We start from the raw sequence: 17,914 nt of genomic DNA, 5'->3' as shown, positions 1-17,914 counted from the left end.
AGTCAGTATCAAAAATTGATTTTTTCTCTTTATTTTTTTTTAAATATTTTTATAAAAAGTCAAAAAATTAACTAAAATAGTTAATACCTAAAATAACCCTAAGTATCTGTGAAATATTTAAAATTTCAAAATGTATGCAATTTTATCAAATGTCAGGTGGTGATTTTTATCCTTTTATTTTCATTCTCAACCAGTGGCAGAGTGAGGATTTTAGTTTAGAAGAAGCACTATTGAATTGAAATCTTAACAAAAATCATAATCTAACTTAACCTAATTCTTGTTTGATGGTAGAACTAAAAATTTAGTATGATGCAAAAGGTATATTTAAATATAATCTCAAGTTAACTAATCATTATCTTATTGTTATTAACTTCATTTTATGTATAGTGATTTTAAAAGGAGCTAACTTGAGCCCACTAAATTAATTAGGCCCAATAGCCCAAGGTTGGTGGGCCCGAATTTATCGCAAGTCCAAGATTGGTAGGCCTGGATTAATTGCCATCAAACAGGCCGAATTGCTCTAAGCCTCGAAAAGGTTCGGATCCACGAACTTAGAGACTCGCTCAGGCTTGGACTCGAAAGGGTATTGAGCAAGCCTAGAGATCCGAGGCACTCGGGCTTCGAACAGATTCGATCGCAATCTAGAAACCGCTCCATTGGTGAGTCCCAGAACACTTGTGGGCTCGGAGCTTTCCAGGATCTATGTACCAGAATCATGGGTGTAATGGAGTTCGAACAAAGGACCCGATCCCGAGGACGGTGAGTGAAGATAAATTCACTCTTCGGTTAAACTAGCCTATACCCGGGTCGTGGTGGCACGACCCCGGGGGGTCCATGAGATTCAGCAATATTTAGTGGCAATGGGTCCTCTAGGACTACCTTGGCCCATTGGGATGATTGGGGATCATTGGCTAGGTGTGGTTAAGAAGAAGGGTTCGTCGAAAGGTTGATCTCCTCTTCGAAGGTTTTTTTTTTTTTTTTCTCATCGTCGGAGAGGTCACCTCCTCGGACAAGGTGGTTAGAGAGAATATTCCCTATGTGCCTTGCACATGGGCTCCATCCTACATCATGAGGTGCCTATAAATAGCACCCACCCATAGTTTTACAAGGGATGGATTTTGGAGAGAAAACTCTTGGGAAAGAACTAATTTCCCTTCTCCATTATCAATCTTGAGAGTGAAAGTGGGAGATCCATGGGAGAGCCTTGCCATTATTCTCTCTTTAATTACTTTGTCTTCTTCTTCACCCAATCTCTTATCTCCATCATCTCCTTTTTTTTTGTGTTCTTAGTTGAGACTATTCAAAAATCTAAGCCTCTCATCATCTTCTAGAGAATTCAAAGTTTTTCTTCAAGGGTCTTCGAAGATCTTCGAATTTTCCAACGATGTTCTTGAACCCTCTCATACATTTGGCGACTCTGTTGGGGAGGCGGATTGGTTAATGGTCTCAATGAGATCTGGAACCCACACAACTCCAGCGAAGATGGCGGGAGAAGGAGATGTTCACCAACAAGGATCCTCTAACGGTGGTAATGATAGGACCATGGCTCTAGATCAACCACTTTTGGTCGAACCCATTCAAGGACTTCAAAATCCTCAGCAAGAGATTCTTAGCACTCTTCAGAATCTCACTCACAGCATGTTGGTGATGAGTTCTAATTTTGCACCATCGCCAAACGGAAATCAAACTGGTGGTGGAGTTATTCCCGCCGGAGTGCAAAATCAAATCCAAGGAGAAGTAGGCCCTAGTCAGCCTATGGCTCATGGCAATACGGCCACGGTAACACATGCTCAAACCACAGTAGGCAGCAGTAGTTTGCCCACGCCTAGGCTCCATGGCGCGCCAAGCCAAGATCCAATGGTGACTAGGGGAGGTTCTGGTGTAATGAACGGCGCTCAGGTGACTGTTGGTGTCCAGGCAAATATAAGGAGCATAATGGCGCAAAAGGGAGCTCTGCCCATACTTAATCTTGTTATGCCACCAGTAAATGTTACTCAAGCACCAAGCGGGCCTCATTTGGTGCTGACAACAAATTTGCAAGCTCAACCTGGTATAGTTGCGCCGTGCGGTGGACTTTACGGGCCTCAATTCAATTTCCCATCACTAACTGGCTTGTCCATAGGCACTGATGGCCAGTATCGTCAAGTGTCTTCACTAATGATGAATTCTCAACACCATAATTGCCAAGTCGCCCCTAGCTCAATCTTCGGCTCCATAATCCAAGTTCTGGGAATACCACCAGCAAACTCTCTCCCTCAACAGTTTCTCACTCTCGCCAATGTACAAGCCATGTTCGATCTCGAACGGGGCAAGAGGACTTTACCCTCTTTGCCTGATCCAGATGTCAAGCCGCCTTACCTTATTGAGATGCTGAGTTATCCATACCCTGAGGGGTACACAGTGTCGAAGTTTATCAAATTTGATGGCAAACAAGGAAATGCTCAAGAACATGTTGTGCGATTCATCGAGACTCTGGGTATTCATGGTTCAAACCACATCCTCCGGCTGAGAGAATTCTCTAAGTCCCTCACTGACCGAGCATATAGTTGGTATGTTAATTTGGCACCAAACTCTGTCCAAAGTTGGGAGGAAATGGTTAACAAATTCCACTCCAAGTTCTTTCAAGTGGCGGAGAAGGTGACCACACTTACATTGTGTAAACAAAAGCAGCAAGAAGGTGAAGACATCCTTGACTACGTCAAAAGGTTTCTGGACAAGGCTGTGGATTGCCATGAAGCAATGGAGGAGAGTTATCTGGTTCAAATCTGTCTACAGAGGCCATTGAGCAGGTACAAAATGTTTCTAGTTAATCACAAGCTACCCACCTTCTCGACACTAATAGAAGCAGCTCAGAACATTAGCACTCTTCAGGCTCAGGAATCCGGATTTAAGGCCAGTTACAACACTAGCTTCAAATCGTCTCGTGGACCTATTATTGTTGCTGCCTCTGCCCCAGATACTCGAAAGTCATAAGGAGGGGGTCATAGAGGCCAGAAGATGAAGCAATATAATGGTGAAAAGGGCAATGTTTCTTATCCATGTGGAATCGAGCAGGTAAAAGCTCTAGTTAAGGAATGAGTGGCCGACGGAGAGCTAAAATTGCCTTATGTCGAAGAAAGGCCATCAAAGAAGGACCGCCAGAGCCCCAAATTTTGCGTCTATCATCTCACATTAAAACATCCGACAGAGAAGTGTTGGACTCTTAGGAAAATCTTCAGAGATAAAGTTGAGGCAGACGAATTGAGGTTCAAAAAGCAAGGGACTCAAGATATCCAAGAACAACCATATCCCCAGCACCGAGACAAGGGCAAGAATGTTGCTATGATAGCTTATGAAGGCCCGATGATTAAGGCTATTGCCAATCTCGATGACGATGATTGTTATCTGGACGACATCCTCGAGCCCGAGGGTGAGCAAGTTTACTATGGAAGTGCTCTCGATCCAGAGGGCAGAACCTTTGTGACTCATATGGAAGATCCCTTTGATCGAGAAGGAGGAGAAGAGTACTACGGAATAGGAGGACACCATGTTTATGTGGCATCTTATTTTGAAGAGACTAAGGAGATGGTTAACTACGAGCCTCCAAGAGTGGAAAAAGATCCAGATCACTATGCCAAAACCCTGCAAGGCTGTGTAAAGTTCAAGTAATTCTTCGACCAGCTTGGACTTTCTAGGGAGGCAAGAACAGAAATCACCAAGTCTATCATTAATATAGCCGAGGCACACCATGAGGAATGCATGTCGACTGAGGGATCTATCCCGAGGAAGGCAAAAGGGCAATCTAGTGCCATTACTTTCTCCAAGGCTGATCGGAAGTATCATTTTTCTCACAATCGCCCGCTTTATGTGACTGCTTTTATTAACAGGGTTGAGTTTAAAAGGGCCTTTCTGGACAGCGGAGCCTCTATCAACATTATGACTCGCGCTACTCTAGAGAAGGCTGGAATCTCTAAAGAGTGCACCGTGATGCAGCCGATAGTCATCACTGGCTTTGGTGGAGAAAGGAGAGTTACTATAGGATATGTAACAGTTTATTTAGCCGTCGAAGAGATTCGCTCGGCCACCAAGTTCCATATTATCGATTCTGAGGCAAATTATCACATCATTCTAGGGAGGACCTGGATGCATAGATATGGGGTTGTACCATTGAGTTATCATCAATGTGTTAAGGCTAAATGGGGAAAGAAGGCGGTGACAATTCAGGCTACAGAAAGGTATTTCGAGACCCATGAAACTCATTATTCTGATGCCATCTACTTCACCGAATTGGCTGTCGAAGAAATTCCCACCACCTCTAAGCCTCGGGGGGTCAAAATTCCTCGTTAGGAGGATATCAAAGATGACAAGGAGCCAAGGGCAGAATCAAGTAAACGGGTGATGTCTCGACCAGAAAGTCCACTTATTCCTCGGAAGGTGATGAAAGTCCGAGAAGGGGGCAAGATGGTGTACTATTTGTAAAGGTGCGGGGAGTCGGTTTCTTCAGTCACCAACTCCGAGTCAAAAGAAGAGTCTCCTGACAATGACATAATAATAAAGCCTGAAGTGGCTCCAGAATGCATGCAAGATGGGCCGAAGCCTTAGCCCGAACAACTTATTGAAATAGATCTGAGTGATGGACAAGATGCACCAAGGCCGATATTCATAAGTTTGAGCCTTAGCCCAGAGAAGCGGGGAACAGTTGTTAAAATTGATAAGCCGGTACTCAGATGTGTTTGCTTGGTCATATAAAGAAATGCTCGGACTAGATCCTGACCTAGTCTCCCATTATCTTGATGTGTTCCCAAACTCCAAGCCAATCAAGCAAGCTACTCGAAAATATCATCCAGATCTCGAAGAGAAGATTAAGGAGGAGATTGAAAAACTTCAACAGGTAGGTTTCATCCGGCCAATACAGTACCCCACGTAGTTGGCAAACATAGTGCCAGTGAAGAAGAAGAATAGTCAAATTAGAGTATGTGTAGACTTTCAAGATTTGAATAAATCTTGCACGAAGGATGAATTCTCCTTACCTCACATCGACACCCTCGTGGATGCCACCTCGGGACACCAGATGTTCTCATTCATGGATGGATTCAGCGGATACAATCAAATTAAGATGGCTGAAGAGGACGCAGAAAAGACTGCTTTTAGAACACCTCTCGAAAACTTCTTTTATATAGTCATGCCTTTCGGACTCAAGAATGCCGGAGCAACTTACCAAAGGGCTATGACTGCAATCTTTCATGACATGATCCATCATGAGGTGGAAGATTATGTAGATGATCTAGTGGTGAAATCCAAGAAAGAAGAGGACCATCTCCAAGACCTTGAGAAAGTATTCAAGAGGTGCTAGAAATTCAAAATGAGGATGAATTCTCTCAAATGTGCTTTTGGGGTGACGGCTGGGAAGTTTCTCGGTTTTCTTGTACATAGACATGGTATCGAGGCAGATGAAGACAAGGTCAAGTCTCTCAGAGCAATACCTTTCCCGCATTTTCAAAAGGAGTTAAAGAAGTTCCTCGGGAAAGTGTCTTATATTCAGAGGTTTATCCCAGCACTTGCAGAGATCTCTTCCCCCTTCGGCTCTTTGTTAAAAAGAGATGCCAAGTTCGAGTGGACCCAAGAGCACCAAAAGGCCTTCGAGGGAATCAAGGCGACCTTGACCTCGCCTCAGACCATGATAGCCCCGCAGCCTGGGGTGCCTCTAATGTTGTACCTAACCTCAACCCCTAAGTCCATAGGGGCATTATTGGTCCAAGATGTAGATGGAGGAGAACGTCCGGTGTATTACATCAGCCGGAGGATTCGAGGAGCAGAAGTCCAATATACTCCGGTAGAGAGACATTGTTTAGCTTTGGTATTCACCGCCCAAAAGCTCAGACATTACTTCTTAACACATCAGAATCAGATTGTTACTAGAAGTGACCCAATCCGATACCTCCTCAGCAAGCCTGCTCTAACCGGGAAGGTGGCAAGATGGTTGTTAGCACTGGGTGAATTCGAGATCACATGCGTAGCTCCCAAAGCAATCAAAAGCCAAGCCTTAGCCGATTTCCTTGCCCAATTTCCAAGTGGTAACTATGAACCAGTGAATGAAGAATTAAGAGGAGAAGTGCATGCAGCTATGGCTTCCGAGGAAAGCTTTTGGACATTGAGCTTTGACGGAGCAGCAGCCGGAGGGAAAGGAGGAACCGAGATAGTCCTTACAAGCAAAAGTGGGGAAAAGTTATATTTGTCTTATAAACTGGATTTCCATTGTTCGAATAATGAAGCCGAGTATGAGGCTCTTATTTTAGGTCTGATAGCAGCTGAGAAACACAGTATCAAGAAGATTCAGATTCGGGGGGACTCAAAACTAGGGGTGTGCGCGGTGCGGTTCGGGCAGTTTGAGAGGAAAATTACAAACCGAATGGCAGTTTAGTGGATTAGCGAATTAACAAATTGCGATTTGGGCGATTTTTGGCAGATTAAAGAATATTCTAACTAATTATCATATATTTGCATAATATATAACACTAATTTGTATAATATTTTTTAGATATATGACACAAAGTAATTTTACATAATATGTTCTATATATACAACCACTAATTTGTAATAAATTTCATATCTTAAATCTCTCTCACACTCATTTTTACATTGATATTTCATTGGAAGTAAAAAAAATATATGTATTAACTATAACAGAGCGGAGCGGTTCAGTTGGCGGATTATAAATTTTAAAGTTTAAACCACGGTTAGTGGTTAGAGCGGTTCGGATTGATGCGGATCGGTGCAGTTTTAGCAGATTGGGCGGTATTTTGCACAGCCCTACTCAAAGCTGATAGTGAAGCAAGTTTCAGGACAGTTCATCTTAAAGGAGCTTGCCTTGGCCACATATCGAACAACAGTCCAAAGGCTTCTTGACAAATTTCAGAAGGTCGAAATAGAGCATCTGCCTCACTCCGACAACAAGTTTTCAGATGCCCTCGCAACATTAGGGGCAAGAGTTGACATTCTAGAGAAAGAGGCGACAATTGTTATCAAGAAGAGAACAAAGCCTTCAATAATACCCGAGGACAAAGACCTTCCGGAGGACTAGAGAGGAGAAGTCCTCAAATAACTCAGAAGCAAAGTTGGAAAACTGACTATGGCCAAGCTTGCCCAATTCATAATAATTCAAGGTGAACTTTACTTTCGAGGAGGAACCGGATTCCTAGCCCGATGTGTTGGCCAACAAGAAGCAAGCTTCCGACTACAACAGATCCATGAAAAGTCCTGCGGGGATGGGGATATCAGTCTGTACAGAAGGATCCAAAGACAAGGCTATTATTGACCCGAGATGGAGAAGGCCTCGAATCAACTACAAAAAGAATGCCCCAAGTGTCAGTCATGCATCCGGGAGGATGAGGGTTGCTTTGAAATTGATACCCCTGACTGGAGACAAGTCTACATTAACTATCTCAAGGAAGGGACACTACCTGAGAACCCGAGGGACATTGCACGCCTTAAGAGGAGAGCAAGGCGGTACTTTCTTGATCAGAATAGGCTTTACAGAAGAAGCATCGAGGGCACTCCCATGAGGTGTCTCTCCAAGGAAGAGTCGGATCTAGTCCTCAGAAAAGCCCATGAAATTGAGCATCAATGAGGGGCTCGGCTGTTCGAGCAACTTATACACCTTGGGTATTATTGGCCGACCATGGAGTTAGATGCGTTTCATCACGTGAAAAGGTGCTAGACTTGTCAGAAACATGGAAATTTGATCCATGCTCCAGCTATAGACCTGCATAGCATCCGAACGCCATGGCGTTCCATACCTGGATTTTTGATCTGATAGGGCCCATCTCTACACCTTCTACGGGGTACAAGTGGATTCTCGCAACTACAGAATTGAGTACAAAGTGGGTCGAAGCAATCCCTCTGAAGAACCCTACGGGGCCCGCAGTCGCGAACTTCATCAAGGAAAATATCACTTGCCGGTTCGGAGTGCCGAACACCATCCTCTCGGACAACGGCACACCCTTCTTAAACAAATATGTGAAGAGCCTCCTAGAGACTCACCAAGTGAAGCATCACAAATCCACACCCTACTATCCAAAAGGGAACGGGCAAGCGGAGGCCATAAACAAGACACTGATAAGGATTCTAAGCAAGATGATGGATGAATTTGGGGAGACTTGGTCCGAACAGTTGATAGTAGCCCTATGGGTGTATCGCACTTCAAAGAGAAAGCCAACTCAAGCAACTCCTTACTCCCTTATGCATGGGTCTGAGGTAGTGTTACCTATAGAGTTGAAAACACCATCTGCTCGGATGGCTCTCGCCTCGGGGATAGTACTGGAGCCTCGAACCACCAGATTGGAAACATTAGAGGAAAAGCATGACAGAGCTGCAAAAGTCATGGAAAGATATCATGAGTCCATCGCCCGAGCCTATAATCAGACTGTGGTGCCAAGAAAGTTCGAAGAAGGTGATCTAGTATAGAAGATTGTAGACCCAATCATGCGAGGACAACCCTTGGCCAAGTTTTCTCCAAAATGGGAAGGGCCCTACAAGGTGGTTTAGGCAAGCTCAAGCGGGTACTACAGCTTATAAGGGTTGAAGATGGCTTCTGAACTGGCCCGCTCAATGCAAAGTTTATCAAGCGTTACTACCCGTAGATAGACTCATCTATGTTGAAATTCATTTTCATTTTCTTACTTTGTCTAAAAGTTGTATTTCCCTTACGTTATGAAGAAGCTGGTTTTCTTTATGGAGTATGTTTATCCCATCACTTGCAGTGAATATATTATACTTTTGTCAAGAAAGTTGAAAAATTAATGATAATATTTCAGCTTTTATAAACATCTGCATATGATTGTCCTTTCCATTGTATCATTCGAAATAAATATTTTATTAAGTAGAATAAGAAAACAATGCAAAAATCTCCAAACAGCAAAGATTTTGTCATTTCATTGCATTGTCCTAGATAAAAAAATTTTATCAAAAGGGGCAAAAAAAAAAAAAAACTCAATCTCTCCTAAAAACACCCTCGAAGAAGCTGTCCGTCACATCTACATCCGGAGGACAAATAGTAAAGTGTGCCGCCTCTAAAGTCTCCAAGCCCCGAACATAGCTCGACTCAAGTTCACGAAGAGTTGCCTTTGTCTCATCTATAGAGGTCCAATAAGAGGCAAGCACAGACAAAATTTCCACCTGATGACTGGCGTTCGAAGCTATATCCAGGCGCTTCCAAAGCCATGATAAATCCACTTGGTGACGCTCCATGTCAGAGATTCCCTGATACGCTGTCTCAACTACTTTCCCATTAAGGTCACACAACCGTTGTCTATCCAAGCTATATAAGATAGTGGCAAAAGACTCGAGAAGAGCAATCTGAATGAGTAGACATTGACAAGCAAATGAAGCAAAGGTCTCAGGGTAACTCGAATGCACAAGCTGTAGAACTGAAACAAACTCAAGAGCTACCCAATAATGGAGAAATGATACTTTGCCAGAAACTGAAGGAGGAATTGGGGCCAAAAAGCTACTAGTCTCAGGAATCTCCCCAATGTATATCGGGTTAGATGAACCACCCAGAGAGATAACTTCCGGCAGAGGTCCCGAGCCTGAGAATGCGGAGCGATAAGGAGAATGACCAAAAACATCATTATCAAAGTGGAAATCACTAAGATTCAGATCCAAAACATTCGAAGGCACTTGCGATGAAGAACCTCTAGCAGTCGTCTCAAAGGCAGATGTCTCCCCTTGAGAAGGAGAACCATGAGGAGTCACAAAGATAGTCGGAGCAGAGTCCGAGACAAGTGAAGGCAAGACCCCGGTAGCAACTAACACTGAAGAAAAGATAAGAAAGTCTTATTAGGGGTAGGGAACAGCAAAGCCATTTGAGTAAAGATTTCTCACAAATAGAAGTATATGACAAACTTCAGAAAGAAAGATTACCAGAGGGAGAATCATTATGCAAAGCCGAAGCAACTGAAAGGCTCCTAGCATCAACAAAGTCACTTGGCCATACAGGGAGCACCTGATCGATCTCAATGTCTAATGAAGCCTAAACAGTAGTTGTCATCCCTGAAAAAGGAAGGAAGGCCGGAGGATGAGAATCACCATAAGTGCCAGAGCGAGTCTCAGAGATTTCAAGTACATCCACCTCCACACCATTCCCAGAGGTGCACCTCATCTCTACATTGCTTCTAGAAGCATGGCCTGCGGCATCAATTTCTGTGGCATCAGTACCATCAATAATCTCAACATCAGAACGATGAGCACCGATAACCTCGTCACCAAGATAGTGCTCCTCCTCTGAAATTGAGCGATGAGGGGAACATCTGACCAATGGAGGGGCATCCTCAGTCACGACAGGACGGTGACGACGCATACGTGTGTAGACGTGCCCAAACATCCCGGAAAAATCTCATTTTGTTCATCGGGCTGCTACAGTTCGGACTCAAATGTCACGGTTCTGAATCTAATCCCGCAAAGTGCAATGCAAGACCGACATATCACCAAAGAGTCCAAATCCAGCAAATCGTTTTGAAAAACTGATTTTTATAAAGAAGTGCCAAACATGGACTGCTTTGCCAGATATAGAGTCGCCACCTAAATGCTTTATTTTGGGAAAATTTAGAAAACCCCGACTCGTGTCTAAGGCCACGTGTCCGTCATCACCAAAGTTGCCTCGACTCGGGAACTTGGGTACGAGAGGGGAAGGTCATGCAATGAGCACCCCCGCTCGCCCGATCAAAGATCGGCCTTTACTAACATGATATCTTGTTTTTGAAAACACATGCATTCTTATTCCGGTTATTAGCCTATAATTACTATGCGATGCGCACAACACACAAGTATAGACTAGATCGCCTAAATTGGAACAAAACATTTCATGTTTGTTTGTTTGAAAATGGTTTGAAGGTGCTACTCGCAAGTAGGCTAAGACATGAATTTGCCACCCTCGAGTGGGTTTAGAAAACATGATTTGCCACCCTCAAGTGGGCTTATAACTCATATTTCAATGAATTGTTCCAATTCAAGCAATCTAACCTTCACCCACAGGCATTCAGGCAGTTTAACACATAAGCAGTTAGCCTCATGGCAAGCATGCTGTCATGTTAACACTCACACTCATGCAAGATACTAAAGCATAAAAGCTTACCTAGTACTCCGAGCCAAAACAATAACTAGTTAGTAATCAATGCATGATCCTAGCTATGTTAAGATGGCTAATGCAACACATGCAAAATGCAACTAGAAATAGGCTCGGCTATTCTAAAATGGCAAATGAAATGCAACTTGATAATCATGTATTCAAGTAGGAATTGAAATACAATACAGTTAGTACGATGCGCCGAGCCCAGTGCATGCAAGACAGATGAATGATGCAAACATGCATAGCATAAGGATGCTAATTGAAACATGACCTAAAACTAACCATTGTAAGCGGTTAAGTAAAAGGGAGAAACACGTAGGATTGGAAGACATTCACACACTCACGCACACTTATTACAAAATTCGCCCTCTCGACGGGAGGGTCCGAATAAATAATACAAGCTAGCTACGCTAAGCTATCCTAACTGATCTAATAATCTAATTAGACTAATTATTACAACACCAAAACTAATTAACTAACAAGCTAATTAATTATTACAATCCAAATTGGAACAAATAGTTACACTAAGCTAAATGAATATTACAAAACCAATTAAATGATTAAATTACACTAACTAATCATGAATACTAAAATGGCCTCGCAGGCGAGGAAGAGATGCATGCTCGGTCGGCTTTGCTCAGAAATTCATTGTCATGCCTCATGTTGCCTATGTTTGCACTGTTTTAGACTGCTGAAAATTATGCCAACTTCTGAAACACTTCTGATCCACCTCATGGATATGCTGAGAGGTCATCGGCCAAGAGGTAAGGCCATCAGCCAAGAGATAAGGGTCATCGACCAGTTTTTAGTCCATCGGCCAAACATTGTTAGCCGATTGGCACTGCAGATAGCCGATCGGCCATCCTTCCTGCAGACCGCTCCTTTTTGCTACAACAGAGGACAAACAAGGGCATGGCAATACATTTGCAAGAAAATGTTGTGCAACTACACCCCCTATCATGTTTGAGACTCAAAGGAGCGTAGTGTTCGACTCTCGAGCCATCAATCACGTATTTCGATACATGATGGCCAAAGAGGCCGAATTGCACAAATCAATATGGAATAAATGCAAAAAAACACACAAATGCCTCACACTCTATCATGATGGATCAAGAGTGTCGGCGACCGAGGATTGAGGTGCATTTCATCACTTCAAGTATGAAATGTGCCTCGCCCCTCGTGTTTGGCTTAACACCCAAACCAAACACAATGCAATGTATGCAACATGGAGATGTTATGCAATGCATGCAACATGGAGATGTTATGCAATGCAATATAAGCATGCCAAATACAATGTAACTCAAGCATGCAAAGTGCAAGGCCACCTAAAAAAAAATGCAAACATGCAATGTAATAGGCATGCAACAACAATACCAACAACAAGCATGCAACAACATGCAATGCAATAAGCATGCAACAACACACAAACCGCATGATCTATGGACTTATACTGAAAATAGATAGACCTCAGGCATACCAAAAACAGTGGCCAAAATGCTATGGAAATGGAGCATGAAAGCATATACAAACAAGCATGCCAATTGGCCTATCACTTAGACACAAGGACACAACTCTCAAGAGTGCTCAAAGAGTGACAAAAGTGGAAGTGTAACAACACTATAAGCTCTGAAATCATGCATGGAATGATGCCAAATCAACCATACAATGCAAGTATGGCATGCAAGGAAACTCAAAGCTTGGAGCTAGCATAGGTACTTGTACTAAGGCTATGCAAAACATGAAGCAAATGGCCTAAGCAAACCAAAATAGTCCTAAAGCATACCAAAGCGAGTCTAAAACATGCATGGACCAAAGCCAAAACAAGTCAACATGAAAGGCATAAGGCATGATGCATGCAAGGCTAATAAAGAGGGTTACACTACACTACCAAGACCAAGCATGGCATGACTTAACCAATAAAAATCAGAGCTGTGGCATGTCAAAACAACACCAAAAATGGGCTAAAACCAAGTCAAAACATGCTAGAACAATAAGCTCACTCATTAGGCATGCAAGGCTATCAAAGAGGACTTACACTACGAGTGTAAGAAGCAAACGGGGGATGCTCTAACCAAAAAAAAACAGAGCTATATCATGGCAAAATATGACCAAATACACACTGAAATGGTGGCCCCAAAGTCCTAGATATGATGGCATGCACAATGACCCATTCTTAAGACATTAAACACAAACTCTACAAAGCATTGAAAGAGTGACAAATATGAAGGCATGGCAATGAAACATGCTTTGAAATTACATAACATATGATGCCAAATCATTCAAATAGGTCAAGCAATGCATGCTAGTGGACTTGATGCACAAAGCTAACAAGCTAGGATGAACCATAGCTATACAAATTATGGAATGCATGACCAAAACAACAAAAATCAGAGCTTAAGAATGCTAAAACAAGACCAAAAGCTTCTCAGGGTCAACCCAAAATCATGCTAGAATGATAGTCAAAAGCATGATGCATGTTAGGCTAGTATGCAAATTTACACTACAAGTGTATGGAGCATGCAAGCAACCACCAAACCAGCTTAAAACAGAGTTAGATCAGGCCCAAAAATTCACAAAAACATGCTTGAAAAGAGCTAACATAAGCCACAAAAAGATGTTACTTTATAGAGCTAACAAGGCATGGCATAGAGAGACAAGGAGGAGAGGCTATCCCCTCCCATTTGTGACCTCAAAACAAGCTTTTTACCACTGAAAATCCTCTGGATTTCAGTGGTTCTAAGGCCACGAAAATTTGTTTTGAAAGGCCTTAGAAGATGGCTCAAAAGCTATACAAGTCAAGGAGCAAAAGGGAGGAAACACCTCCTAGCCAAACAAGGCACAAACCAACACTTTGAGGACTGAAAAACAGAGTTTTCTTCAGTTCAAAACCAAACCAAAAATAGTTTAAAAGGGTGGCAAAACAAGCATGCAAGAATGGACAATATAGTGTACAAAAATGAGCTTAAAAGAGGGAGATGCTTACCCTTGAAGCACAGCTGCAAAACAACCACTTTTCTGAGCCAAACAACCTTCAATCAGCCCAAAAATGGATTCCAAGGGACCTCAAGCTAATGGTGATCAACATTGATGAAGGAAATGTATGCAAACTAGAAGTATTTCTCTACTTTTATGCACTTCTATGCACAAAAGGAGCAAGAGAGAGAGGCTCTAGAGATAGAGGTAAAGATCTTGCTCTGGAAGTTTTGTAGAGAGAGAGGGATTTTAGTGAGAGAAGCTATCAAGCTTGTCCAAGAAGTTCAAGCTCTTCAATATGAGATATTTGGCTCCATATATAGCAAAATAAAAGTTTTTGGTCGAAATTATCTGATTTGGGCCAAGTGGCACAAGCTGGAAACAACTGGAGGAGAAATACCTGCCAATTCTGGGCTTTCTGGACACTTCTAGCCGACCGACTATCTTTGGTGCCGACCGGCCATCATTTTTGGCCGATAAGGTTCACTTTTGGCCGACCTATGGCCGATGAGGTTAAATTGTGGCCGATGCACTTCCATAGAGGCCGATGAAAAAAATCAGTCCTGGTCCCTGACTTGAAGCAAGCCTAATTCCTTCATCTGGACTCCTTTTCAGGTCATTCTTGAGCCTAAATTGTAGCTCCAGAAGTCTTCTTTCCAAATTTAGTAGCCTCACCTCAAAATTCCATGTGTGCTAAGAAATATCCCTCTTTTAGTGAAGGTTGCTCAGTTTCGATCCAACCAGAATGATGCCCAACTTTAACCAATAATATCTCCCCCATCCGAACACGACTTTAGGAGATTCTTAAGTGAAAAATGAAGCCCCAGAAGTAAGATTTCCAACGGTGGTGGCCTCATAGTTGAAATTCAAGTATTCAAAAGGATAGGCCTGATTTAGCGAGGGCTGCTCGACTCTCTCTTAGCGATTCATGCCCATCTTCTTCTCCAACTAGGTTTCTTCCCTCTTCTCCTCTTTTCTTCAACTCCAAACCCCTAAGCAAGGTGTTTTGAAATATTTTTCAGAGATTTCACCTCTCTTTCATTCATTTTCACTTTGTCCTTGCTCGGTTTACCGAAAAGGGCAACATTTAACGAAATGCGAGCGTCGGAACATCGTAGAAACTTTATTTCCAAAACATTTTGAAAGAGAGCGTTTCAAGGTCTAAAATATTTTGATCAAGATTGTTTTGGTCCAAAGAGGGTATGAAGTTGGGATTTGACTCTCTCGTTGCCGAAGAAATTGAACCTTTGCCCTGCACATCTTTCATCACCAAGTAGACCATTAGTAGCGCCCAAGTCTTAAGGGCGATCAAAAATGAGGTGTTTACAACGTGGGACAAGGTCACAAAAATGATCAGAAGACTCAGCCTCATCATCATCATCATCATCTATAACTGCTATACAAGGGGTGCGCATCTTCACGAGTCTTGCAGACAAATTGAGGGTGTCATCCAGGTCTGAGTCCGGCCTGGTGGAGGCAGCATGGCCAGTAGCCACGGTACTGAGAACGTCAGTAACCGTGGGGTCCTACACAACAGGGGAAAATAAAAAGTGTTCATTTAAGAAGGTATAGTCGCAAGAAGGAAAGTAATTTCAAATCAAAAATTTTCGAGTACCTGATGGAGCCTTTTGGAAAGACGAGGAGTGGAAGGCCTAGCATCAGAAGCCCTCTTGTGAGCCATATTCTTAAGGCAGGTCGTCCGAGGACCAGAGGCCTTATTCAAAAGGACTGGCTATGGAGAAGCAATTGCCAAGCTAGAAGTAGACACCTGAGCCGGAGGGTCAGTTAGAGCAGATGAAGTGAAGAAACTCTCGTACATGTGATCAGATTTTCGGCTCTCAGGCAGCCGAAGAGAAGAGTCCTTATAAATCGGCGGAGGCAAACATATGGTTGGTCTGCTCTGGACAAATTCAATACATGTATCGATATTCTTCCGCCAATATCGCCTGAAAAAGGGGGTGAAACCCCTTACTCGGCTCAAGCCTGGCATCGTCAAAGAGCCGGATATAGGAAGCATGGTGTGTACGAGTCCGCGAGTAAAGTGCCCGTAGCTTTTCGAGAAAGATAATGTAGGAAGTGCTAGCCCCGGGGCACACTGGTCAAACCCGAAATGGCATGCCATTTTTTCAGGTCTGTAGACAGCGCTATCAACGCCCTCCTCATGCCATACCGATAATGAACTTGGACGAATCATTATCAGCATATCAACAAGGCATGCAGAGATACCCTTCGGCAAAGGAAAGGACACCAGGCGGGAGGAACCATGGTAGATAAACGGTGTTGCCACACCCACCGATGGGTATACATAAGGGCGTGCCACAAAGCGCCGGGGATCATCCACCAAAGTATTCAAGGATAAGGTGGAAATGGCACGTGACCAACATGTGATCAACGGCTGGCAAGACTTCGCTTTCTCAAATGTACGAGACCCGTCAGTACTAAGCACGGGGATACCATCTTTATCCACTATCTCCCGAAGAACCTCTGCCTCGAATACAATCGAAGTGAGGCAAACTTTGGGAACCTCTCGAAGAAAAAACAAAGCAGGAACTGGATGTGGATGAAGGAGACAAGCTCATATCGACTAACGGAATGAACCATGTCTCGATGTAATAGATCCAGTCGGTAATAAAGATTCCCAAGAAATAGCGGAGCCAAAGGAGCTCGATCCCCTCTGAAGAGCCTAACTGCCAAGGGAAAGACAAAAGGATTGAGAGAATTCGGAGGTGTGCTCGGAAGAATGAAGAATGAAAGGAAGCAAGCCAAAAATCCCAAAAAATAGAGCCTAGAGCCATACATCGGGCCGACTTCATACTCTCGAGAATCAGGGTCAGCATCTCTAGCCAGGGGCTGAAGATCTCTAAAGAAGTGGTGGATCCATGCAGTGTAGGAGGCACGGTCCGTCCTCACTTGATTAGTCCTCCTCGCTAAACCATCAAATACGGAACTCCACCGACCACAAGCTTGAAGATTTAGCTTTAGAGATTGGATCAAAGAATCATCCTCGGAGGGTGTCCGCTCAGGGTCGAAGGCATCAGGGCTGGTCACTTCCAGACGCAACAACATGAACACATCCTCGAGGGTGGGCAACATGAACACATCCTCGAGGGTGGGCCCCATCCCATGCTGGCCAAGTATGAAAGTGTGTGTCTCGATGCTCCACCGAAGAGCCATGGCTTCAAGGCTAGCATTGTTGCGACGGATGGATAGGGTTCGAGATATTTTCACCGGGATCAATAGCCGGGCCTCCTGAAGCTGCTGACAAAGGCTCCTGTCTGAGAGGACCTCATCGACCCACTCCTGCCAACCAAAAGGAGGGTTTGAGAAGGCCTTGAACTGGGGATAGCAGTATGGAAAATCCCCTCTCTCAACCCTAAAGCGTAGCACCGAAGAAGGGGAAATGAGGGCCTCATGACTGGAGTCAGTGTCCTCAGAGAGACATAATGGAGCCCTCTTCGGAGATAGAAGAGAAGTGGTGGAGGTAGCCGCTCGCCAGAACGGGTCCTTCCGACCAAAATAAGGAGATTTCCTTCACTCGGACGCCGAAGGTACATCTCTCTCTTTCATGAGAGCCGGTTCTGATGACCCCGGGACAACAGATTTCTTTCGAGAAGACATATGGCTGAAATAACAGGTATAAATAGCAAGGAGTCGACCATATTAAAATTCAGAATATTGGAATTAAAGCAACACATTCAAATGAAATTTTGGCATCAACTATTTGTTTCTCAGAGAATCCATGATTTCAACAAATTCTACGAGGAATTTTTTTTGCACCAAGAATTCAGGCACGATGTCTACTATTCTAAGGGTCGCAACAATCAGTCATTTGATAAT

The 17,914-nt window shown here is 43.5% G+C and overlaps 1 protein-coding gene and 1 pseudogene across 1 annotated transcript; both read right to left on the bottom strand.

Annotated features, from left to right (window-relative positions):
* The window catches only part of LOC114275480 (nucleoside hydrolase 3-like), a 54,573-nt pseudogene extending 44,237 nt beyond the window's left edge, over positions 1 to 10,336 (bottom strand).
* Positions 10,337 to 15,809: 5,473 nt separating this feature from the next.
* On the bottom strand, positions 15,810 to 17,251 carry LOC145791769 (uncharacterized). Its single transcript, XM_082872209.1, has 2 exons — positions 16,667 to 17,251; positions 15,810 to 16,601 (listed from the first exon to the last, which is right to left on the bottom strand). The coding sequence occupies exons 1-2, from the start codon at positions 17,249 to 17,251 to the stop codon at positions 15,810 to 15,812; spliced, it is 1,377 nt and encodes a 458-aa protein (XP_082728335.1).
* Between the last annotated feature and the right edge of the window lie 663 nt (positions 17,252 to 17,914).

This window comes from Camellia sinensis, chromosome 5 (genome assembly GCF_055761805.1).
Source record: "Camellia sinensis isolate YWXY chromosome 5, ASM5576180v1, whole genome shotgun sequence".
NCBI classification, from domain to species: domain Eukaryota; kingdom Viridiplantae; phylum Streptophyta; class Magnoliopsida; order Ericales; family Theaceae; genus Camellia; species Camellia sinensis.
The sequence above is the reverse complement of the archived record's forward strand: the minus strand, read 5'-3'. Positions and strand labels throughout refer to the sequence as shown.